Here is a 15918-nt window from a genome sequence, read left to right on the forward strand (position 1 = left end):
TTTTTTAAATTATTATTATTATTGTTATTATTATTATTATTATCACCTTACATTTGTTATTTTTATTGTTATATATTGCGTTTGTGGGAGCAAATGCCAAGACAAATTATTTGTATGCTGCATTCTTGGCCAATAAAACTGATTATGATTCTGTTGTACGGCAAGGCCTATATTATGAAAGCATGTCTTTATGTAGGCTGTCCTATTGTCTAATCAGACCTGTTCAAAATGGAGCCCAGACAATGGGGTATGTGATGATTCACAGATAAATAAAGGCTACTTTAGTTTCAACGAGCACACAATCTAAATATTGCAATATATTTCTAGTATTCAACGAGTTAAATGTATCATATAATCTTTATTGTCATCAGCTGACCTCTAATTTATATTATCGGATGGGCGTGGTTTATGTGAATGGGGCTGTCCCAGACTGACAATAGACGGGCTACACCAGCCAATGAGAGGTTGTGTTCTATAAATTCGATAAGGGTGCTTCAGTGAGGGAGCCAATGAGCGTCGAGAGAGGGCGGGACATGTGTGCGACGCCGCTTGCTGCCGGGGAAACGGGAGTTCCGAGGGTGGACGGAATTGTGCCGGTGGACTAAAAACTCCCGCCATTTCGACAAGGAATTAACCTCTTGATTGATCCCGGTTACTCTTTCGTGAGAGTTTTTTGCTCTGTTATCTGATAAGAAGAAGCTCTGACAGTATGAAAACGCAACAAAGACAATTACTTAACCGACAACAGGCCTAGTTTGTGAAGACTTTGGGAGTTGCACAGCGCGCCAGACCTCTCCTGCTTCGGCTGCGAGTTTGATAACTGTGCGGTTTGCATCCTATCACGCTCATCCGGAGGAACTAAAAAGTTTATCAACTATCGTCTAGCAACCTGTTTTGTATCCCAAGACTTTGCGTTAAACCTCCAGCATGACGCTGCTTTTAAAGGAGAGGAGACGGCTCCGGTGAGGCGGGAGAAGCGCTCTGTTATTGTTTTGCCTCAGCTAGCTCCTCCGCTAGCTGCTCCACGTTGAGCGCCGGGCCTGCCGGCGGTAACGTGATACGTGCTACCGTGAGGTTGATTAATTCGTTGCACTTTGGATACATGCTAAGGACATACTGTTATATATCCCAGTGCTAGTTCGTCGCTAGAAGATTTGATTATATCTTTTGGCACCAGTGCCATTTGTGGAGTTTGCAATGGCACCGCTTCTGGGCCGGAAACCTTACCCACTAGCTAAGCCGCTAGCCGAGCCGCCAGGCCCGGGAGAGGAGGTTTACATCATCGAGCACAGCAAGGAGGCCTTCAGGAACAAAGAGTATCCTTTTAAAACATGATGCTGGTGCCCAGTCTCTGCTTATGTATGTGTCTTTGTCCATCTGGATTCACCCTCTGCCCTACACACAGACATTAGCAGGCTAACGCTAACTATTTGATGGTACCCGACATTTTCTGGATTTGGTGTTTCCCCGCATGTGCAGTTTTACTTTGGATGACAGGCTTGCTAGGTTATTATACGGACACCGCTCTTTGTAGTTAGCTGGCTAGTTCAGTTAGCTAGCTAAAAATGTGAATATGCGTGGCACATGGTACAATTATTACGCTTAGTGAATGGTAGAGACCTGCTAAAACCCATCATTTCACTTTCAGCCTTTACGGCCCCGCTGTCAGATGCTAGCTGGCTGCTAACTAACATTAGGTGTCCCATTATGTCACAATAGCCCGTCGTCTGATTCACCGGCTCGTTACAGTCAGCTATCAACGCTGGAGCTACTGAGGTGGACAACAGACACGACTACATTCTAATTTAACACAGTATTTTGGGAGGTAGTTGGGATAGGTTGGCTGTGGTGTAATAGTTAGGTAACTTTACCTCTTTGTTTAGGCGTCTCTATGAAAACATTAAACGTCATAGGTCTGCTACTGTCAGCAAGAGTATGGAGCCAGTTATGAATACTTCATAAGACACATCTAGTGCTAAAAGTAGCCATTTATAGACATGTTTGTGTACCTAAGTTATTATAAAGGGTATTTACACTGGAAATGATGCGGATGTGTTGTTCACAACAAATTTGTGTCTATCTTTTAACTTCCTTTAGAAACAGCTACAGTATGTGAAGCCCAGGCCTATGTGTACTTTTTCACATTCTCCCATCTACATTAACTTTGACAATTGTCAGTCTTGTTTCCTTTATTTTATGCTTTAACCTTCATCAGAGGCAGCACAGTCTAACTCCCATCAACTACCCATAGGAGTGTTTACTTTTTTCAAACTCGAGAATTTAAGGTTGTCAGAACTTTTTTCCCTACTATCAGTGGCTCTTCATTATTCTATCCCAGGTCCCTAAACTTTTTCTGTTTTGCATTCTTCATTACAGAATTTTCTCACCTTTTTGTTCTTTAGTAGTGTATAACTACACCTTAAGTGTTTGTAATGGAAATAATTTTTGTGAACGATGGGTGCTCCCTGGCCTCAGCCTCATTATAACATGTTGACATCAGTGGCATTAATTGGTTGATAATGAACATGTTTAGCCTGCTCTTGGTTTTTTTACTAAGTAAATAGCTTAACAATGGGGATGTGTTGATTTTACATGTGTGTTGTAATTTCCTTGACAAAATGTCTACAGAGAGTATGAGGCACGCTTGGAGAGGTATAGTGAACGCATCTGGACATGCAAGAGCACTGGGAGCAACCAGCTGACGCACAAAGAAGCGTGGGAGGAGGAACAAGAAGTCACCGAACTGTTAGTATTAAATCCAGATTTGTGTTTTATGCTCACATTTCCATCCAGCTTGTAAAATAAGAACCAGTGGTCAACTCTGCTGATTACAGCATAAAGTGTACAGACTGTCCAGACTTTGTACTGGCTGTAGATTTGATAATGGAAACGGTATACGTGTGAATAATACACAGTTAAGTGGATGGCATTAGCTTGCATTGAGATGTCCAGTAAAACTTTGGCTGTGTGTCTAAATAACCAGCAGGAAAAAGAACACTTTGTTCTAATTGCAGATTATCTTCTTTGACAGTAGCTCAGTAGTATCACAAGAGTCATACTCTTTCAGTGAAGGTCACAAGGCTTGCTGCTTTGCTATGATTGGATACATTTGGTGCTCCTCCTCTTATTCTATTTAGAGGGTGTGTGATTGAGTCATCCTTGAATCAGCAATGGCCTGGTAAAGGTTCCTTTTATTGTGATCTGCGAATGGGAAAACACTAAAACAATTCATCTGATAATCTTTGACCACTGTCAACAGTTCATTTATCACCAACCAGGTGTTCATGTGCTGGACGTGTGTATGTCCTGTCAGAGAGAGGATTGAACCAAACTGCAGCCAGGAGAGATGTCACAGCAAAGACAGAGCCTTGCACAGCTGCCCAGAGCTTAAGTCACTCAGGGTCACAAACTGCATTTAAGCTCTTGTCTAATTATATTAGCCAACAGATTTTACTCCCCCTAGTGGCTGCTCTTGCCCTTTTTTTAACCATGTTATGTAATACTCTGGTCCCTATGATGATTGAGGAGTCGGAGAAAATCAGGAGCATCAAATAAATCCAAACAATGTGACAAATCATGTCATGAATAGATTACACGCACCCATGACCAATTAGGTCTGACGTGGCAGTGGGCTTGGTTGCTGAGGGTTTTTTAAAAGACTGTCAGTACAGTTAAACCTGTGTTTCACTTTATACTGAACAAAGTGGAGCACAGTATGAGGAAGATGCAAGACTCAAACTACATTATTTATTCATTTATTTATGTATGAGTGTGTGTGTGTTTTTTCTATCTTTAAAACTTTTTTTAGAAATGATTGACCATTTTCTATGTGCAGGCTTCAGGAGGAGTACCCCCAGTGGTTTGAGAAGCCGGTCCTGGAGATGGTCCACCACAACACAGTGTCTTTAGACAAACTGGTTGAAATGGCATGGGTAGAAATCCTCACCAAGTACGCTGTTGGTGAAGAATGTGACTTCATGGTCAGTTTGACTTCTTTAATCTCCAAACTGTCTCATATGTCGGTTATTTTCCAACGCCTTTTATGGAGCTTATGATGGTGACTTATTGCTGACCACCTGTGCTCTCAACACTTTTCAACTCAGGTGGGGAAGGACAAAAGTTTACCAGCAAAGGTGGTGAAGATTCATCCACTAGAAAACCCAGAGGGCGAGACAGGAGAGAAGAAACTTGAAGGTGCCTGTGACTCTCCTTCCAGTGACAAGGAGAACGCAAGTCAGGAGAACCAGAGGAAGGAACCTCCTCCCCGCGAGGAAGAGAACAGGAGGGAGAGTCTCAGTGAGTGCAAACTTAAACAACTAAGCACATCGAAAATGTTACAGAGCATAGAGAGAATCAGACTTTCTGGAGAAATATTTATCTTTTGTATTTTCTTTAGGTTCACAACTTGTAGTGTTGTTTAAGAAGTTAAGAATTACAAATTTGATTTGTTTCACGGGTAGAGTCAGATGTTATGTTTGGAAAATGACCTTAAGTGCTCATGTTTTTGCTTACATTTAACTTTTTGGCAGCCGGTTTTCTGAATGTCTGTCTGAGTAAATTCTCCTTAAAAATATTTGTGTGTGTATATAAAAAAAAAATAATAATAATTTGCTTCCTATCAGGTGACAGAGCAAGACGTTCACCAAGGAAACTTCCCACTGCTATGAAGGAGGAGAGAAAGAGATGGGTCATGCCCAAATTCCTTCCTCATAAATATGACGTGAAGCTCATCAATGAGGACAAGGTGATTATCCCGTTGCCAGAAATGAAAAGATGCTCCAAAATTTTCTTTGCTAGTCACAATTTAGTGTCATCTTGTAACCCATGAAAGTTTTTATTACCTATGTTTTTCTGTGTGATTATACGTATATTTGTCTGTAACTGATCTTTCAAAATGCTTAATTGGGGTTTATGACCTGTTGAGATTTATGTAGACTTTTTTTTTTTTTTTAAAGAAAATGACGTTGAATCTTTCTAACTGATTTCTGTCGCAGGTGATCAGTGATGTCCCAGTGGACAGTCTTAACAGAACGGAGCGCCCTCCAACCAAGGAGATCATGCGCTACTTCATCAGGCACTACGCTCTGAGGTTGGGCATGGGAGAGAGCGCCCCCTGGGTAGTCGAAGATGAACTGGTGAAAAAGTTTAATCTGCCCAGTAAATTCAGTGACTTTCTTCTTGATCCACACAAGGTAATTTACTCATGGTCATTTTCTTCATATTACTTGATTTCACCAATGTTGCTTGTTCTTGGCTCATACTCTTATATTTGTCTGAAGTTTTTAGCAGAGAATCCCTCAGCAAAGCGCAAGAGCTTGACATCTCCTGAGGGTAAACCTAGCAAGAAGTTAAGGACCCCTGACACACCTGGCGATGACTCAGGAAACGAGAAGGGAGAGAAGAAAAGGAAGAAGAAGAAAGATGCTATGGGGATGCCTCTTAGTCCCACCATCTGGGGCCACATGCAGGTTAGCTGGTTTGTATATTCACATGAAGACTTGGTTTTAAAGACAAAAGCTAATGATTATGGAGTATCCCACAAAAATCAGAGCTTTGCATAAATTGGCCCATCTCGTCTGTTTTCCAGAAAATTAAAATGAATGGTTCCCCTCTCAAGGTAAAGAACTCTGGAACTCCTAAAAAAGGAGACGGGAAAAGCTCGGCTCCATCCACTCCAAAATCAGGCAGAAAGTCCGGGGACAAGAAAGAAGGAAAGAAAACTGGAAAGAGCGGTGATAAGAAGCTCAACGTCCTCAAAGCTTCTAAAAAAGATGGAAAAGCTGGTGCTAAAACACCGAAGATGAAGCAGATGACCCTGCTGCATCTGGCCAAGAGCACCCCTGCTGGTAGCCCTAAAAAGCGAGCTCGTAGTACTGGCATGGGCACACCTAAGCTGGGGAAGCCTTTGCATCCTATGGCTCTCCACCTCCTTCGTTACTATAAGGAGAACAAGGGCAAAGAGGACAAAAAGAACTCCCTTTCCTCCCTCATCTCAAAGGCTGCAAAGACCCTGTCACCAGATGACCGAGGCAGACTACCTGAGGAGCTCAAGGAGCTGGTGCAGAAACGCTGGGAGCTGCTGGAGCAGAAGAGGCGATGGGCTGCCATGAGTGAAGAGGAAAGGCAGGAAGAGATGAAGAAGAAGCGGGAAGAACTCAGAGAGAAACTGCGAGAAAAGGCTAAGGAGAGGCGGGAGAAGGAGATGCTGGTCCGTCGTGAACAATCACGCAGATATGAGGACCAGGAGATCGAAGGTGGCAAGACCATGCCGACATTCAAGCTCGTAGACATGCCCGAGGGGTTGCCCAACACCCTGTTTGGGGATGTTGCTATGGTTGTAGACTTCCTTAACGCCTATGCTGGGCTGCTGATGCCAGATGACCAGTATCCCATCACTGCTGTGGCTCTGATGGAAGCACTGTCTGGGGAAAGCTCAGGCTTCCTTTACCTGAACCGTGTGCTGGTGGTGCTTCTCCAGACGCTGCTGCAGGACGAGCTGGCAGAAGGCTACAGTGAGCTCGACATGCCCTTATCTGAGATCCCCCTAACCATGCATTCAGTGTCGGAGCTGGCTCGGTTGTGTCTTCGGCCATGTGACGCTCACGGTGAGGAGAGCGGCCAGGGATCAGAGGCCTCTGGTGCACTGGGCGGTTTCGATGACGTGGTGACCAGTGAATTCCTGGAGAAGCTTGAGACAATCGAAGTGTTTGAACTTAGCCCCGAGGAGAAGGTCAACCTCCTGGTGGCTCTGTGCCACCGCATCCTCATGACCTACTCTGTGGAAGACCACGTTGATTCAATGCAGCAACGGTCAGCCGAGCTGTGGAAGGAGCGTCTGGCAATGCTCAAAGAGGTCAACGACCGCAAGAAGGCTGAGAAGAAGAAGCAGATGGAGAGCAAAGGTAGGCGAGAATCACAAGAGTACTTTTCTAGCAGTAGTGACTCAAATGTGAAGATTTCATACTTTTAAAATACTTAAAATGCGACTCCCACTCATTTGTATTATAAAGCTTATATAATACCCACATGGCAGCTTGTTTTTGTCTTTTAATATGAATTTTTTGATATTCATTTTTAAAAGAATCTTCTGGTAGTGTCTTTTTTTAATAATTGTCCCCAAAATGTAAATAAAAGTTAAAAACAAAACATAAATTCTTAGTTTTCTTTCTGGCTTTTTTGTGCTCAAAGGTGAGAAGAAAAAAGAGGGCGGAGCTAAGAAGGAGGTCAAAAAGGAGGTAAAGGTGGAGCCGGAGCCGGAACCTGAGCCAGAGGACATGATCAGCTCAGTGAAGAGCCGGCGGCTGATGTCCATGCAAGCCAAGAAGGAGAAGGAGGAGCTGGACAGGCAGAACAAAGGTAAACGTCATAGCAAGACGTGGAGCAGTTTATCTATTTCAAAACTGACATTCTTTAAATTCGGTATATCTCATTCTTATATTTTGTTATCCCACTTTAGAGCGCATGGAGAAGGAAGCTGAGGAGGAGCGCATGCGTAGGCAGAGGGCTTCTGCAGAGAGGGCCTTTCAGGATGGTATAACCAAAGCCAGACTCGTCATGCGCAGGACGCCGCTGGGTACAGACAGAAACCATAACAGGTTAGTGCCGCAAATTATTTCCATTGGCCAGCTGAAGACCCCTGCCTGAAGTGTACTGTTTAATTAAAAAACAGAATAGCCAAACATATAAACACATATATTTAACAAATGATAACCATGCGTTTTCTTGGTGTTTTCGTCCAGATACTGGCTTTTCTCTGATGTGGTTCCTGGTTTGTACATTGAGAAAGGCTGGGTGCATGAAAGCATCGACTACAACTTCACCCCTCCGCCTGAGGAAAAACCAGCAGAGCCTGAGGAAAAACCAGCTGAGGCTGAGCCTGAGGAAAAACCAGCTGAGGCTGAGCCCGAAGGGGAGGAGGAGGAGGAAGCGGACGCTGAGCCGGCTGCTACTCAGGAGTCACAAGGTACAGTCTTTGATATAGATAACTTCAAAATACAGAAAAATAGATGTTTTTAAAACTCAAACATTGGTATCAACTTCAAAGTGGTTCCCTGTGATTTATTTCCACATTCATGTCTGTTCAGTTTTTCTTGGTTTACAGTCTTTTGTGTATGCACATAATTGGTAATTTAAGTTTTAATGCTTTTTCAGCTCTTCAGTCATAAAAATGCACATATTAAATTCTTGCATTGGTTAATTATGGTCTGTGTTGTAGGAGCTGAGAAGGATGATGGCAGCGTAGATGGTGCTGTGAGTGAGAGTGCCCAGCAGGGAGCAGCAGCAGCAGACGTCTGTATAGAAACTACAGTTCCAAATCAGGGACAGAACCTCTGGTGAGAGCTTCTGTCATTGTCTGTCTTCTTTCATTTGATTAATTTCATGCTTTTCTTTTTAGTCTTCTCTGCTTACTAACTGTCCTACTTCTGAATCTGCACACAGGTTCATATGTGACAGCCCAGCTGAGCTGGATGAACTGCTGGAAAGTCTTCATTCTCAGGGGGTTCGAGAAAGTGGACTGAAGACAAAGATACAAAGCAGGTGAACACTCTCACTATAATTAGTTTAACAAGCATGAAACCATCCATTCCTACTGAACTGTTAAAGCGTTGTCCGGTTTTACCAGCTGTCAGATCTGTTGAAGTGATTCAACAGATGTTTAAAGTTTCAGCTTTCTACTTCCTGTTAAAACAGAAATGCCTTTATTTTGAAATTGGCATTTGTTGTATTGGTGCTTTAGTGACAAACTTGTAGATTATGGAGAAGAATTTAAATTGAAAATGAATTGAATACAGAGCCACCAAAGCACTGACAAACATCTACAGTGTTGGTTTAACACTGAAAGCTGCTCAAAGTTTGTTGTCCAGAGCTGGCAACATTGTTTTATCAAGGCGGCGGTAGCAGTGGAGTAAATATACAAATAAATACAAGCTGTCCCTTCCTTTCACAGGTACCAGGACATCCTGCACTCCATCCATCTGACCCGTAAGGGTAAATTGGGCCTCAGGACCTGTGACGGTAACGCAGAGCTGCTCAAATACTTGCGCAGTGATATTCAGGAAGTAGCCTCACGACTCCAAAAGGGAGGCCTGGGATACCTGGATGACAACATTGACATCGAAGATCAGGTGATGTGTTTTTCTGAAATATATTATGTTAGTAGTTTTATCTTTCACATTTACCTTCACTGAAGACTTGAAGTGTCTAGGTTGTGGTTGAGTGATCAACTTTCTATCAACGCATGATAGATTTAACAGGAAATGGTATTTTGATTATGTAGGTTAGTCTTCTTAGTCAAGAAAATAGGTAATTAAAACCTGAATTTTGTCTTGTCGTTGTTTGGAAAGATAGCTAATGTTTCATAAAATTTGTTTTTCATCCCCTCAACAGTTGAAAGAAATGGATAACTTGAAAGACTTTGGCGAGTGCATCATCACCATTCAGGCCTGTGTAATCAAAAAGTTCCTGCAGGGATTCATGGCTCCAAAACAGAAAAAGAAGAAAAGGCAAGGAGCAGAAGAAAGCAGCAAATCTGAGGAGGTGGATGAGGAGAAGAGGCTGGCAGAGGAGGCCAAGGTGAGAGAATGGAGTTAAACTGTTGTGCCTCTGTTCAAGTATGTGTCTCATAAGTGATATGATCCATAAAAGAGCTCAAGTAGCCTCCAATAATCTCTTTAAAAATGACACTTTTCCTTTTAGGTAGCAACGGCGGTAGAGAAGTGGAAGACGGCTATCCGAGAGGCCCAGACCTTTTCCCGCATGCATGTGTTGCTAGGAATGTTGGACGCTTGCATAAAGTGGGACATGTCTGCAGAGAACGCCCGTTGCAAAGTCTGCCGTAAGAAAGGTAAGCAATGTTTCAAATATCAATTTAGTCTTAAAATGGGTTAATAAAACAGGTTATTTGCAGCCAATGAGAGCACTATGATATTGGGAAGATTACTGTTGTAAGATGGTTTTCTTTTTCTAAATGTACATTACATACCTAATATGTAATAAACCATTTCAATAAAACTACACACCACAACTGATGTATAACTAAATATTACATGCTGACATATAAAATGTCAGTGTGGGTGAACCCACACAACCCGACCCATCTTCTGCTTCCTGTCTAGCGCTCAGGCAGACTCCATCAGTGCTGCATCTGATGGAGTCTAGACCTAGATCCATTCGGGGCAGCAGCAGGCTCAGAGCAAGACAGACTAATAGTGTCAGGCAGGTCTACATTCAGCGCTGGCAGCTCCGCAGGCCAACAGGTGAACCTGTAGTGATAAGATGAAGACAAGAGATGTCTGACATTTTCAGGGAGTGAAAAGCAGGAAAAATTAGGATACTGAAGGATTTTTTTCGTGAGACCAGAACATTTAGTAAAACTGCTCCTTTAGCTCAGTCTTGTGATTCGTTCTGATCTCTTCAAGGTGACGACGAGAAACTTATCCTCTGTGACGAGTGTAACAAGGCCTTCCACCTGTTCTGCCTGCGGCCAGCATTGTACCGCATACCTGCTGGCGAGTGGCTGTGCCCGGCCTGCCAGCCCACTGTGGCCAGACGCGGCTCCCGTTCAAGGTAACTGTGGTTTGTCTCTGTTCTCTGTCATCCACAATCAGCTGCTTCAACGCTCTTGGGTAACCTTAGACTTCAAATCTCCTGCCTCGATGTTGAGCACATACCCCACCCTCAAAATGAACATTCAAGTCTTTCATGTGCCATCTTTTTCTCCAGGAACTATAACCAAGACTCAGACGAAGAGGACTCTGAGGAAGAGTCTGAAGAAGAAGACTCTGAGGAAGATGAAGACGATGAGGAAGACAATGACTATAAAGCCATGGGGCACAGCTGTGAGTATCAGGGAGAGAAAATCATAAAGGCTTTTCAGGTTAATAAATATCAATAATGGATATTTATTAGTCTTTTTGGAAATGTATTGTGTGCCATACAGGTTGGGTTGGAGGGATTTAAATAACCATGGCACTAAATGAAAATAGAATACAGTATACGAAAGGTAATTTCCCAAAAGGATACAGGTTTTAAGAAGTGAGACTGTTTTGGAAAACGGGTCCTTGGTGCCGAGGTTTTGGGAATGAGAGGAATGCTGACGGGGACTTTCTGGCCCTGTCCTCTCCTCGTCTCTATTGTCTTTGTGTTGTCATGTAGCACAGCGCACGTCTGGACATTGCTTTGAAGCCATGTCTCACATCTGGCTTCACTCAAAGTATGTGGCAGGATGATCCCATCTGTCGGTTCAGGCCTACACGTCAAGTTTAACAATGATTAAGTTTTGTGCATCGATGCCTAATAGTTCATGAGAGGATTGTAACGCATCTAAGAAGTGATTTGTAGTGTGATTGTGCGACAGTCTGTTTTGTACATGTATGGTGGCACTTTTACTGGGTTTCACAAGCAGAATTTCAGCATATCCAAAATATTGAATAAACTATTGTGGTAGAGTCAGAATTGGTTAATAAACTTATTTAATAAAATAAACAGTGTATTGTACTGATCACACATTAAACATTTTTTCTACAGTAGTTTTTTTTTTTTTTTAACTTTTAACTTCTTGTCCTGATCACTTATTTTTGCTCTACAGTGAGACCAAGGAAGAAAAATAAGCAGTCTTCATCTCGGCAGAAAAGTTCAAAAAGTAAATCCAAGAAACAGTCGTCCTCAAGCAGCAAGCAGAGGACCGGCCCCAACAGCCCCGCAGACATTGACGAACTGGTAAGAAACAGCACACCTTTTTTAAAGCTTAAAAAAATGACATGACGTGTACAGGAGAGTTGATGTATATTTCACAAACCTGCAGGCATCTTGTATTAATGTTCTGTGTTAATTGTTGCTTGTGTGTGCGGTTTCTGCAGGTGCGTCAGAGTTCCCAATCAGGAGTTCGCAGGCAGGCGCTGGAGCTGGAGAGGTGTGAAGAAATCCTGAAGAAACTGATGAAATTCCGCTACAGCTGGCCTTTCAGGTGAGCTCACAACACACTCTGTATGTTTGTATGTATAGGTGGGAGCCTTTTTTTTATTTTTTATAAATAAAGTGCTCATTCAAGTGTTTATCTTGAGACTTAATCAGGACTTCTGTGAAACTTTGACAGTGTTTGTAAATGGGCATGTTCAAATTATTGACAAGTGACAAAATGAAAAGTAAACAGCGGTTTGCTTTTCTGCTGCAGTTGACTGTGATGCTGCTCTACTGCTGAACTGAGATCATTTTCTCCTTTTGCTGAAATATCATCAACTTATCAATCAAAAGATTTATTTTTGGGGCATTTTTAGCCTTTATTTTTAAGCACAGTAGTGACATAGAGGGCAACAGGAAGCAGGGAGAGAGAGAGGGAAATGACCTGCAGCAAAGGTCCCCTGTTGGATTTGAAACAGGGACGCTGCGATTATGTTTCACACGATTTAACCAGTCGACTACCCAAGCGCTCCTTGTAGCAGTCTAAAAGGAAAACAAACCGCTTATATTTCAGGATGAGACAAATGTATTAATAACAACAGCAATAATAATGCTCTGCTCTTCTCTCAGGGAGCCTGTGTCCACAGAGGAGGCTGAGGATTACCTGGACATCATCTCGCAGCCCATGGATTTCCAGACGATCCTCGGAAAGTGCAGCCAGGGCTCATATCGGCACGCGCAGGACTTCCTGGAAGACATGAAACTTGTCTTTTCCAACGCAGAGGAGTACAACCAGCAGGGCAGCACCGTGCTCTCCTGTATGGTCAAGACGGAGCAGACCTTTACCGAACTGCTCCAGAAGCTGCTGCCTGGCCTCAGCTACCTCCGCCGGCGCTCACGTAAACGCATCAGCAAAGCTCCTGCAACATCAGAGGAAGATGAAGAGGAGGATGAAGAGGAGGAGGAAGAAGAACCGAAGAAGAAAATGCAGAACGGCAAATCAAGCAGGAAGAAAAGCGGAAATGGTCGGGTACAGAGGGATGAGGAGAGTGAGAGTGAGGAGGAGGAAGAGGAGGAGGGGGATGACGACAATGATGAGGAGGATGATGGCAGGAGGAGAAGTAAGAGAGCCTCTGCCAGCTCAGGCAAGAAGGATTACAGGGAGCAGGATAGTGACGGCGAGCGGGACACAAGGAGAACTCGGCAGCGGGGGGGCCGGGGTGATGCCGGCGGGGGGAGCAGTGACGACGAACGCTCCAGCCATCAGCGACATTCCAAGAGACTGAAACGCTCATGAAGACCAGGGTGCTTTTGTTTTGTCGTCTCTTTGCTTTAAAAATTTCTGTCCCGCTCTTTCTAAAAATGGTCAAGAGCCCTCCATCTCCTCCTCCCTCAGCGGGACTTAATCCTCAGAAGGACTTTTTTTTTTGTGTTATTGAATTTATGTTCATATTTTGAAAAATGACAAAAGAAAAACGATTTATATTTGTAACATGTTTAATATTGGTGATGTTTTTTTTCTTTTTTTTTCAACCAAGAAAAATGAGACATTTGAGATAATGGAGAGGTCCTTTATAGCTCTTAAGACTCTTTGATTTGAATTTCAGTTCCAAGTTGACAACCTCACATGCACACAAGTGTTTAATTTGACTAAAAATGTCATGTGAACTGCTTTGTTTTTACATTTACTTTCCCCAAACACCAGTGCTGTGTAATCGGAGGTCTGTCACAGCCATCACTGAAAACATTTGTCCCATCCACATCTATGTTGCATCTCGTGTTTTCACTGACTTAAAGTTCTTGTTAAAGAGATGGTGTCGATGTAGCTGAAACCCTTAGTGCAGACTGAGAAGTCTGTCTTCAAAAATAGAAAAGAAAAAGAAAGCAAAGCTGATGGCTGACATGTATTTTTCCTCACCCGAAAATGGCTCTTAGTACGAAGCATTTTGCCACCAGGAATATTTTTGGTCAAATGCAAGTTTATAGATAAACATGATAGGATTTTACTAGTTATAGTTTTTCTTTCCAGCCTACGCTCAGATTTTATTATCAAAAGCTGGGTCGAGACACAACTAGACAAGAGTTTCACGCTCAGCTGTTGGTGCCAAGATGTTTTCAAAAACAGCGACCCGGCTATTGGTGTAGAGCTGAGCAGCCTTCCTCCTCTGTAGTGCCCTGCCACTTTAAAAGAACCGGTACCTCAACCCTCCATCAGTTTGCACTCTTTTGTGTAAAGTGCAACTATTATGCCAGCAGCTGCAGGACCACATTTTATTGAAATTATGTGCATAAACATTTGTAAACAGTGTTTAAAAACAACAAATGTGATGTTTGTTAAGAAAATGGGCATTTTGAATATTTGATATTTTTTGCACATTTTATTTGGTATTGTAAATGAGACTTGTGAGTTGATCTTAATCACATCCAATAAATTGCAAGTTTCAACTGGGGCTCTCCTAGTCAATGCAGAGAACATGTCAGATATTTCTTTTCACACATTTGTCACAGCAGAAATAGTTGTATAAGTCGTCTGTACATTTTGTAGCAAACACCTAACGCCCCTGTTCATTTAAATGGATTTTGTGACATACAGTAAGTGAAACCAGCTCCTCAGAGGCACCAGGTGGCGCTCTACTCCTGCACTTTGAAAAATATTCCCTAGCAGCTCCCAGGCGATTCCGTGACACAGTTGTAACACCTGACTGTCGCTGCTTTGTGTGGAAGCTGTGTAGATGTGGTAATTTTATGAGTAAACACAAAGCTGCTTTACTTTAAAGTCACGCAGGGCAGGAAAACTGCTGCAGCAACTCTTTGAATGAGACACAACACCCACTAAACAACCTCTCTAAACACTTTTGAACGTGCAGAAGTGTCTGTGTAGTTTCTCTGTGAGGTTGCCAGCAGTGAATATATACTGGTATGTATATATATATATATATATATAAAGGCAGTGGTTGGTTTGCCCTCTTCTGTCTGTACTGTGTTGTGCTGTTTTTCTAGTGCTGTTATCATTGATGTTTTTGATTTTACTTTGCCGTCAATCCCCCCCCTCCCAGTTTTTTTTTTTTCTGTTTTAATTCGGCTTTGTTCCTGACATGATCACAGTTGTTACAATCACTCTTATAATTGCTTGACATTTCAACCAACAAGCAAAAAAGTGACTGCCCTTCTCAAGAGGAGACCTGACTGTATATGCTTTCTTTATTCTTGGAGGAACTGCAAAAGTCTTTTACACTTCCTTTTTTTATATATATATTTATAGTCTCTAAAGGTGGGTTGGGGCAGGTTTTCAGAGGATTCACATGTAAAGAATTTCCAATAAAGGCTATGGACGAAGACCGTAGTTCTCCCTGCTTTATTTTGTGTTGACCTTAACGAGTGTCCCCAGGTGAGACAGACATCACTGCCATATGTAAACCTTGTGATAGGCCACTGGGGAGGAAAATGGGCTAGCCGTGACCACTGACTGATGTCTTATTTACTTTTTAATAAAATATCAAACAGATCTCTTTCTCTCTGTTGTCGACTCTTCCTCAGAACATCTGAATCATCAATTCAATGCACAATCAGCTGCAAATATGATGTGATGAAGCCAAAACTCACAAATGGTTTCATTATTCACAGAGAGGGATGAGCAACTTCTGTGCAAATACTTTGTGGAAAAGACCAAGTTGTCTGTGCTTGAGTTTGGACTTAATCACGTGACTATTTCAGTATCCAGTATTACGATTTATTTAACTGTGAGGTGCAACATTAAGTGTTACATGGACATTTTCAAGATGTTGCTCAAATCCTTTCGTTGAATTGACCGATTCTGAAGAATGAACAGCTCCACCTTGGCCAGTAGAAATCTGCAGACTCCAGAAACACCAGATACTTAAGCAAGGCTGTTACAATGTCTAGACTGCCATTAAATGTGGTTTCTAAGGTTGTTTATGGACCAAAATAATGATTTCGAGCCAGTTTCACAAGGAGCTCCTAACAGAAAAAATTGCCCTTAAAGGTAAATTGTGGAAAACC

The 15918-nt window shown here is 42.5% G+C and overlaps 1 protein-coding gene across 1 annotated transcript; it reads left to right on the plus strand.

Annotated features, from left to right (window-relative positions):
* Positions 1–630: 630 nt before the first annotated feature.
* baz1b (bromodomain adjacent to zinc finger domain, 1B) lies at positions 631–15342 on the plus strand. Its single transcript, XM_062419539.1, has 21 exons — positions 631–1316; positions 2629–2745; positions 3836–3980; positions 4104–4296; positions 4623–4744; positions 4995–5192; positions 5280–5468; positions 5618–6902; positions 7189–7356; positions 7457–7595; positions 7740–7963; positions 8216–8333; positions 8440–8538; positions 8948–9125; positions 9388–9573; positions 9697–9844; positions 10419–10566; positions 10723–10838; positions 11588–11718; positions 11859–11965; positions 12529–15342. The coding sequence occupies exons 1-21, from the start codon at positions 1198–1200 to the stop codon at positions 13193–13195; spliced, it is 4797 nt and encodes a 1598-aa protein (XP_062275523.1). The 5' UTR covers positions 631–1197; the 3' UTR covers positions 13196–15342.
* The last annotated feature ends 576 nt before the right edge of the window (positions 15343–15918 follow it).

Source organism: Scomber scombrus, chromosome 5, assembly GCF_963691925.1.
Source record: "Scomber scombrus chromosome 5, fScoSco1.1, whole genome shotgun sequence".
Lineage (NCBI taxonomy): Eukaryota > Metazoa > Chordata > Actinopteri > Scombriformes > Scombridae > Scomber > Scomber scombrus.